Source organism: Charadrius vociferus, unplaced genomic scaffold (genome assembly GCF_000708025.1).
Source record: "Charadrius vociferus isolate BGI_N301 unplaced genomic scaffold, ASM70802v2 scaffold407, whole genome shotgun sequence".
NCBI classification, from domain to species: domain Eukaryota; kingdom Metazoa; phylum Chordata; class Aves; order Charadriiformes; family Charadriidae; genus Charadrius; species Charadrius vociferus.
Genome location: NW_009649852.1, coordinates 1,742,824 through 1,752,482, shown reverse-complemented (window position 1 = coordinate 1,752,482; position 9,659 = coordinate 1,742,824). Strand labels below are relative to the sequence as shown.

The 9,659-nt window shown below is 49.4% G+C and overlaps 1 protein-coding gene and 1 pseudogene across 1 annotated transcript; both read right to left on the bottom strand.

Annotated features, from left to right (window-relative positions):
* The window catches only part of LOC104291748, a 32,750-nt pseudogene extending 24,693 nt beyond the window's left edge, over window positions 1–8,057 (bottom strand).
* Window positions 8,058–8,493: 436 nt separating this feature from the next.
* LOC104291729 (olfactory receptor 2AT4) lies at window positions 8,494–9,423 on the bottom strand (the record flags this gene model as incomplete). The annotated part of the gene is made up of 1 exon (XM_009891003.1): window positions 8,494–9,423. A coding segment is annotated over exon 1 (930 nt), but the record flags the coding sequence as incomplete, so codon positions are not given.
* Window positions 9,424–9,659: the final 236 nt, after the last annotated feature.

Below are 9,659 nucleotides of genomic sequence, written 5' to 3'. Positions count from 1 at the left end.
CCCCCCTCCCTGCCCTGTCCCCTTCTCCGTCCCCGTCCCATCCCCATCCCCATCCCATCCCCATCCCCATCCCCATCCCCATCCCCATCCCATCCCCAGCCTATCTCCAGCCCCATCTCGCCTCCAGCTGCCACCTGGGCCTGTTCTTCCACCTCCCAGCACGTCAGTCTCTTACTTCCAACCTCCACCAACCCTCCTCCACCCGCCACCCACCCTCTTCCATCCTCTCCTGACCCATCCCACCTCCACCTATCACCTATCACCTGAGTCCACTCCTCTGTCCTCCCAGTGACACCCAGCACCCCCTGTGCCAGTGCCTTTGCCAGCAGCACGGAACCGAATTCCAAAGGTCCGTTAATGCCGAAACTCTCATTCTTCCCATCAGAGCATTTAAAAAGAAAATGCTACATCACGTGTGCTTGCCGTCTCTCCTCCCCCCCCAGGGGGACGGTGCTGGGCAAGGGGGTCACGGCCACGTTCAGCCCATCTCCTGCCCATGCCACGAGGCTCTTCTCCTGGACGTGCCACCCCAGCACGGTGTGGCTTCCCCTGGGATGGAGGGTCCCAGCTACCTGGGTCGCCTGTGAGTCCTCAGCTAAGAGCTGGTGGGTCCTTAAAGAAATGCTGTTGAGGGCGTGGATGCGAAGCAGGGGCGGTATTCTGAAATGTAGAGGGAAGACAAAAAAAAAAAAAATGCAGGGAGAAATCAGCCCTTTGGGAGCCCTTCATTGATCCCCAGCAGAGGAGACATCCACGATGGACATGGCGTGAGCCTGCAGGAGCAAAACTGGAGCAACGTACGAAGCGTCAGAACCAGCCCAGGCTGGATTAAAGCTTCTGCAGGTGTGTTTGTGGTGGGAGAAACACCAAACAATCCGCTTTGAGGTGGACGAAGAGATAAAATCGTTGGGTGCAGTATCTGAGGATTCAAGACACCATGTGGGATGATGCTGCTTTTGCGCTGTTTGCTTCCCAGTGTTCAGGATTACTCTGCTCCATTTTGGGGGCAGCTGGTGGTGCTGAGCTGCTGTTTTCAGGGAGGTACCGTGGTTGTCTTCGTGCCTTTTCCTGGGTGGTAACGCCTAATTGCCAACTTGTTAGTGCGTGTCGGTTTGTCTTGCTCCACATGCATTACACTGCCTTCATCAAGGCCAACACGGGACGGCTCCATCGCCCGGTGATTCAGGATCGCAGCGTTCCTCTGCGGCTCTTCCCGAATGAAGTTTACCTCTTTTCCTAATTTGTGTCGTGGGAAACTTTGCCGCTTACTCCTTTTCTCTCTCTTGCAGAAGCGTGCCAAACTACGTGGGACTCAAATCAGTCCCCGGCTGTCTCCCCTTTAATTACTACCCTCGTGTACGTCTTCTCCGTTAACCAGGTATTTATTTACGGGAGATGTTTTCTTTTAACCCATGGTAACTTTGTTCCTTTTTTGGATTTTTTGGGGGGAGGGTAAAAGACAGAAATAAGGACTATTCAAGCATAAAGGAAGAGGAACCATGTACAGAGGCTGCCGGAGGGGATGGAGTAATGTTGACAGGCTTCCATAGATCTTCAAAATAGAAACGCTGGATAATTCGCAAAAACATAACAACCAAATGTAGGTAAGATTAAATTAAACAAAACAGAGCTGTCAGGGGAAGAATCAAATGAAATCCTGCTGTGAGGAGCTGTAGCAGCAGCGACTCTTCCCAGGATGAGAACACACTGGTGAGGGTAGCCAGGCGGTATGAAATAGGGTTGAAGTTAGATCTCATCCACCAGAGAAAGGGTGATAAGTTGGGTACAATAATATTGTGGCTTTTTGTATGTGATGAGGTAAGAACGCATCGTTGCCCCAAGGCACTGAGCTCCTGCCGAGGTCCCCAGGCTGGGGTAGAAGCCCTCAGCTTCCCCACAAAACAAAACCTTGCTCAAGGGATTGATCATCTCCCGAGTGACTCTTAACATCTTAAAGGTAGAAGACAGCCAGAAAAACAGAAAGATGCTCTGGGGATGTGCTCCTCTTGCCTTCCTCCAGCCCAGCAGCAGAGCTGCCGCTGCCAGTAAGAGACCGGAGGGTCCCGTTCCCGCGTTGTTCATGTTGCTAAAAAATCATAGAATCGTGGAATGGTTCAGGTTGGAAGGGACCTTAAAGATCATCCAGTTCCAGCCCCCTGCCCTGGGCAGGGACACCTCCCACCAGACCAGGTTGCTCCAAGCCCCGTCCAACCTGGCCTTGAACACCTCCAGGGATGGGGCAGCCACAGCTTCTCAGGGCAACCTGCGCCAGGGGCTCACTACCCGCACAGCCAACAGTTTCTTCCCAATATCTCATCTCAGTCTCCCCTCTTCCAGTTTGAAGCCATTCCCCCTCATCCTATCACTCCATGCCCTTGTAAAAAGTCCCTCCCCAGCTCTCCTGGAGCCCCTCTAGGTAGTGGAAGGCCGCAATAAGATCTCCCCGGAGCCTTCTCTTCTCCAGGCTGAACACCCCCAGCTCTCTCAGCCTCTCCTCACAGCAGAGGTGCTCCAGCCCTCAGATCATCCTTGTGGCTCTCCTCTGGACACACTCCAGCAGGTCCATGTCCTTCTTATGTTGGGGACTCCAGAGCTGGATGCAGTACTCCAGGTGGGGTCTCACGAGAGTGGAGTAGAGGGACAGAATCCCCTCCATCGCCCTCCTGGCCACACTTCTGATGCAGCCCAGGATGCGGCTGGCCTTCTGGGCTGCCATCGCACATTGCTGGCTCAATTTGCTGGAGGAGGATCCCTCTTGATCCTTCCTTGCCCAGTCGGGTGAAAGGAGCCATCTTATCTCAAACACAGCAACGTCGCTTCTCTGAAAGGACAGGTCACCAACCTAGGACGTGTGAAAGAAGACCTCTCAAAGCAGAGGCCTGCAGTGAAGACCAAGGTTTTCATGACCGCTGGAAGACCCTGAAAGACACCCGGCTCCTGGTGGAGTTTGCAGCTGTGCGGATTTCCGTGGAAGAAATGGTGAAGAAAGCCATCGAGCAGGGAAGTCGCAGCAGAGCATGACTTGGGAGTGGCTTCCCAGCTGCTCCCCGGGCTCCCTGTGGTTCAGGCCATAAGGCTTTTCTTCTTCTGTGTACAAAAAAATTCTTCCCCCCAACCCCCCCCCTTGACTATTTTCAGACTCTCCCAGCATGACAAATACCCAACAAATGTCATGCAGCTCTCCGGGAGCGAAGGGATGCAGGCGAAACCTGAAAAATCTATGCAAAAAGCAGAGGGGAAAAAAACAGACGTCCGCGTCACTGAGTGCTGCACTGTTGGTGCAAACGATGAAAAATGGTGTTAAACCACCGAGACGGTGATGAGTTCACTCTCCAGATTCTGGGACTTCTGCCGTGACGGGTCCTGGTGGAGAAGCTGCGTGTCTGGGGGTTTGCCTGCAGGGATACCCACTTCTCAACCTGCAGGTTCACTTTTATTCTATTTAAAAAAACCCCAACAATCAAAATACGTATCGCTCTACTGCAGATGTTGTGACATTTCCAACCCAGATTTCCCTGGCTTTTAGATCTATAAAGAGCCCTGGACCCCTCATGGCTTTGTATTTCCCTGCTGTGATGCTGCAGCAAGATCCCCTGTGAGCTGAGCACAACCGATCTGCTTTAAGGAGAGAAGTGTCCAGCCCAATCACCCTGGTGACTGCAGACATCTCCAGGTGCAGACCATCCCGCATGGAGCAATACGAGAGGCAAGATGACTTACCCCTGAATATGGCTCTTTTCTTCCTTGTTGGCTTTGGAGGAGCCCAGCTGGAGAGCTTGGCCCTGATGGGTGAGAAGGGGGAGATATCGACTCGGGAGGAATAGGGTGTTGCTTGAGGTGCTCAGGGGTTTCTTTGGAGGCTTTTGGGTGATCCCCTTGAGCACTGTGCTTTTTTAGGGGGAGAAGGAGGTGTGGGAGGGTACCACCTGGTGCTCCTTCTCCATGGAGCACCGTGGTGGGTGAGGCTTTCACTTCGCGCCAGGTAGAAACAAGCGAACCAAACCAGAAAACAACGAAAGCAAAAGCATTTTGAAGTTCTTGTGTTCGATGGTGAGCATAAGGGAACCACGGAAAAAGAACATCTGCTTTTGCAAGAACTTTTTGCGGAAGAGTTCTGATTGCAAAAGAGATTACATAAACTCTTATGTCCTTCTAAGCAATTATTATAATGGCACTTGAAACGATCTGGCCTGTGCTTTGCATCCATGTGCACACAATTTGCCCGACACATAAGCTCGTGCCCCACTTGGGAAGGGCGTCTCAGGCACGAAGGAGCAGCCGGTCAAGGGGGAGAGGGCTCTCATGATGGAGGGGGAGACCAGCAGATGGATGTGGGCACTGCTAAGCTCCTTGGGGTGCACACAGTTTTAGTTTTATGCAAAACCCGACACCTTCTGATTCGATTTTCTGGTTTTATTTCATTTTGAAATCAGGAAAAAAAATAAATTAAATAAATCAAATCATGGTTTTCCTGCAAGATTTCTGTTGAGAAAGGAGAGTGGTCTGAGCCGCTGAGATGTGGAGGGGCTGGAGAAGGGGGGCTGACATCCCCCAAGGTGAGGTGGAGAGCACTGGAGTAATTTAAGGACAATAATGAGTATTAGGTGAGGAAATTTGCTGCTTGGATGGAGGGTAAAGTATTATCCAGTGTTGTTCTGGCTGACCTACAAATTGGGCGCGGGAAGGATTCAGAGGTTCACATTCATAACCAGACTGTGTCTCATGGCTCAGAAATACCCAGCCACATCTGGAAAACTGGTGCTCGGCGTCTGCGGGTTCTTCTGCTCGGCGTAATTCTTATTTATTTTTTGTTTCCTATAAAACTGAGATGAAGGTTTGGAGCAGAAAACGCATTACATGAATGCAATGTCTTGTAAAAGGCAGCTGCGTGACCCTCTGGATATTGGTATAATGCTATTGCTGCAGATAACAAATAATATTAGCTGGAAATGGTCTCTAGCTGTTAGGCAGAATTATTATATTGTCAAATGTGATGAACGAGGGAAGCAGAGAAGGCTTTAGCATCCTGTCTTGGTAGTTCTGTTCTGTAACGTTATTCCGAATGCTGGTTGCAAGTCTCTACCCTGCCCGCTCAAACCTTGCCCTTGGATGCAGATGAGAAGAGCCAACCGAGGTCTTTGCTTCCCTCTCGAGCGGCCAACGGCGTCAGGCTTTACCCGGGTAAAAAAAGTCCGGTTCCTCAAAGTAAAGGAAGAGCTCACATTGTACGAGGGGAAAACTCTATTTGAAAACTACGTAAAATCCTTTGGGTGGATTTCCTTCTTTTACATAGTCCTGCCCCCAGCGAGGAGCTGCACCAGGGCTCTTCCCTTCTCGGGATGTCCTAGAAACATCCTCGAGACTAAGTCTCAGCAATGCCATGATGTGCAAAGAGGGACAAAAATCCAAGTAATGGCTTTATATTAGTAATTTCCCGAGATAAAGGCACTTGTGCTGGAGCGATGCCTCTTGGGTGCAGCTCCTGTAGACGGCTCCTGTGAAGGACGCAGAGGGGACACCTGCAGCTTGGAGGAGGTTGGTTCCCTTATACCCAAACCAACTTCCAAGAAGTGATGGGTGGTGGTCATTTTTTGTTCATTTTTTCGGGCTTTTTCACTCCAGTTTGCCCATGGGTGTTGGAAGGGGAGGAGCGGTGCTGCTGGTGGGTCGCAGCATCTCACCCCTGTGGCTGCGGTGGCTGATTACCCACCGCGGTTCGTGGTGACGAGCCATCACCCAGGATCACCGTGGGATTTTTATGGCGGCTGGTAACATCCTACCCGCTGGCGCTGGGGGAAACCCGAATACATCCTTTCTCCACGGCTTAATTCTTCTTCTCCTGATGACTAACCGAGGGGAGAGCACAGCACTTCCCCCTTTTCCTTGTAGACTGTGCTCACTCTTCCTCCAGAGGGTAATGAATTTTGAATCCCTTTCCAGCGCCCCATCCCAGGGTTTTGGAAGGAGTTTCCGAGGAGTGAATGAAAAAAGGCACGCAAGCTCTGCTGGGTTGGGGGATACCCCTCTGGGCTAAGTGCCTCCACGATGCCGGGCTCTGCGCAGCTCCCTGCTCGATGTGCTTCCGATCGTCGGGGCGCATGGAAAAATCCATGCAATCAAAACAGTAGCTGAAATTCATATATTTAGGGCTTTTTTTTTTTTTTTTCCCCTTGGGAACACTTGTCTCGGCAAAATGACTCGTCGAGGGGAGTAAAGTAATCCTATATATATCAGGGGGGAATGCTGGAAGGATTTGGTAGTGGTAATCTCTGGTTGATGATGGTGTAGCCAATACGGGATTTTTATATAGAGTTTTTATAACTATCCTTCAAGAAGAACGTTAAAACATAAAGAGGGTTGGGAGAAAAATCATGAGAATGGTTAAAATTTTGGAAGATGTGTATTACAATGAGACCCTCTGGGCAGCCATTTCCTAAAGAAGAGTTTGATCATCTCATATGTGAATTGACGTGGACAACAGGGATTTGGTGTCAGACAGGAAATGAAATGAGATCCTACGGCTGGAAATGAGTAACATCAAAGTGGAAATTGCTTAGGTTTTTAACTGTGCAAGTAATAAAAAAAGAACATTTTACTGCTTGTTGTGAACGGGTCTTTGCTGCTAAACGCTTTGTTAGGAGGGGATTTCAACTGAAAACTCTCCTCTCGTCCAACTAGAAGTGCTGGAGCTTTGTTCTGCAAGGAGACATCAGCTCTCTCAGACCCAAAGGCCGCAGTCTGCAAAAGTTGGGACCAAGGGAAAATTAACGATCCCTGGCTCCCTCTCTCTAACCCTGGAAGTCCTCAAAGCTCGTTAGAGACATCCTGGTTCCACAGAAGCTCTTCAGGCAGCTGAACTTGGTGTGCTTGTTAGTGTGTCTGCAGGATCCATGGTGGAAACCTCTTTCTCAACGTGTGTGCAGCTCTCCTGCCTTGTGAACAGGGGAGCAGCGCTGAATTTTCAGGTGCTAAAAATCCCACAGGCGTCTTTTGTTCCCTCTCTGGATCCTATGGTGCCTCCTCCTTTGGAGCAAAAGGCTATGCCCGAGTGTGGTGGACACTTTTAGGCAACCAAGATGATGCCATGCCGATGCCTTCAGTGACTTACAAGCTCACGGGTCCTGCTCACACACTTGTGATAGAGGTGATGCTCTGCATGTTGGGGACTCAGTGTCGTGGGAAACACTCAATGTTTAAACAACATTTTAAAACCCACATCTTCCACCAAAATCAACTGCTATGGTTAGATGAACTCTTTCTTAACTGCCTTTCAATTAGTTCCCAATCTATGTGTACATTTTTGGTGGTGGACGGTGCAGGAGAGTGACCGTGTCACCTCCTTGCCCACCTAGCAACGCTTTGTCCTCTCGAGCCCCCTTGGCTGTGGAGGTCCTCTGCTCAGAGGTGGCCAAGAGCATTGAAGGTTGGTCACAGGAGGCTAAAGGTGTTTCTACACTGGAAATGGAGACCCCTCTAGTCTTACACGGGCTATCAGAGGAATGGGTTGAATCAGCATCTTGAGTTAAAAATGTTAGTGGAAGAACGAGTGAGGAGATAGCCCAAGCCTTCCCCCAGATCCCTGATGCAGACCCCAACACCTTTAATGAGCTTTGAAAGGTTCTGTTAAACAGATGCTGTAGGGAAGACATGTATTCCAGTGTGTTAATCTTCAAAAAAATTCAGTCATGTCTCAAAAGATCAGAGATGCTCATTCACACCCAACTATCTGCCTGATCAGGAGGAAAAAAAATGAGTTAAATAAGCTCCAGATAAACAATCATGCTTTCTGATGCTTGATAGCACCTCTGCCTTAAATTTGAGGTTCATGGTGTTTCAGCGACTTCACGTTGGCTTTCATAATGCAGGAACCTGTAAATCAGTCTGTTGGATGTAAGAGGGGGTTGATGGCACCGTATTGCACTTGGGCACCGTTTCATCCAGCTGTACGAACTGCATTCTTAATTTATCTTTAATGTTTCCCACGGTTCTGCAGTCCTCTAAAGTGATTTTGTAGTTTTTCTCACCCAGGAATAACAGCCCAGGGTCACCTCCGTCATTTGCAGGGAGAATAACTGCTGCCGCCCCTGAAACTCTTAAATGGAGGAATTAAAATAACGCGTCTTCCATGGTGAAATGTGGAGGGGAAAATGTAAAGAAATGCGGCACCGCTCCAGTTCAGCTTTATTAAGTGCATTTTCAGCTTTATTTCGTGCATTCACAGCTTTGTTTAGTGCATCGGGGATTTGGTCACTGAAGGATAAAAACCAAACGAGAAAATTATAAATATTACAGCAAGTTTACTAAAAACTTCAGAGAAGTAGGCTGAAATACATTAACAGAGGACATACCACAGTTCAGGGGAACCAAACAAAACTCTAAAGGCGATGATGTCTTAATTAACCAGAGGACTGAAATAATAAATGCCACGAGGCTTCCACACTGCTGTAAATTTTACCCAAATAAATACAATTTTTTAGAAATGGGAAAGATTTTCAGAAAAACAAACTTTTTAACTGCAGATTTTACTTCCTTGTTCCGTAAAGTGTAAATGATGGGGTTTAACAAGGGAGTTAAAATAGAGAAAACAACGTTGCTCATGACATGGACATCAACGGGGATGTCCGCTCTGTAGGACACGTACGCCACAGCGATGGAGAAGTAGTAAGTGCCCACCACAAGCAGATGGGAAGTACACGTTGAAAAAGCTTTCATGCGTCCTTCTTTGGAGTTGATCTTCAGTACGGAGAGGATGATGTGGATGTATGAGAGGGTGACGAGCAACAGAGGGATGACCGACACTGTCATAGCGATGGAGAACCCCAAGAAGGTCTGGAAATCGGCACTGAAGTCCGGGCACGCGGCTTGTACCACTGCTAAGTGGTCACAAAAGCAGTGGTGAACCCTGGTTGTGTCCCTGTAAGCTAGCCGAGAGGTCTGGGTGATGACGGGCATGGGTATGAGCAGTGCAGTGATCCAGGCGCTCGCTGCCAGCTGGATGTTCACTCTTCTTGTCATCTTGGCTGGATAACGGAGGGGGTTGCAGATGGCTTCGTAGCGGTCGTAAGCCATGACCAGCAGGAGAAGCGCCTCGGTTACTGTTAGCCCATGAAAACTGTACATTTGCAGAAAACAGCCCTGAAATGAGATGGTTTTAGCGTTGGCCAGGAACATCACCAGCATTTTGGGGATGGTGGTGGTTGTGAATAGCACGTCCAACACGGAGAGGTTAGTCAGGAAAAAGTACATGGGTTTGTGGAGCGTGTGGTCGACCACAACCACAGTGATGATAATGGCATTACCAACCAGGATCAGCAGGTAGAATAGCAAGAAGACAACAAAGAGGGGGGTCTGGAAATCCTGGAGAGCTGGAAACCCCACCAAGAAAAAGACTTTAGTGGAAGCATTGCTGCTGCAGCTCTCCATGGTGGGGCTGGTCAAAACCCCTGCAAAGATGAGGAGGGAGTAAGGAGACAAGCTGATGTGCAGGAAGACGTTTCTCTGAGGACCTTTGCAGAAGTTCCGCAAGGAAAACACACGTTGGGTGAAACTGAGCACGTTGCAAGACACAGCTCGGCCCCTCTTGTCTCTACCCCGCAATTAAGATGATTTGGATTCTCTTTTGGTGATGTGGATGATGCCTATAGGTGGCACACTTCTTC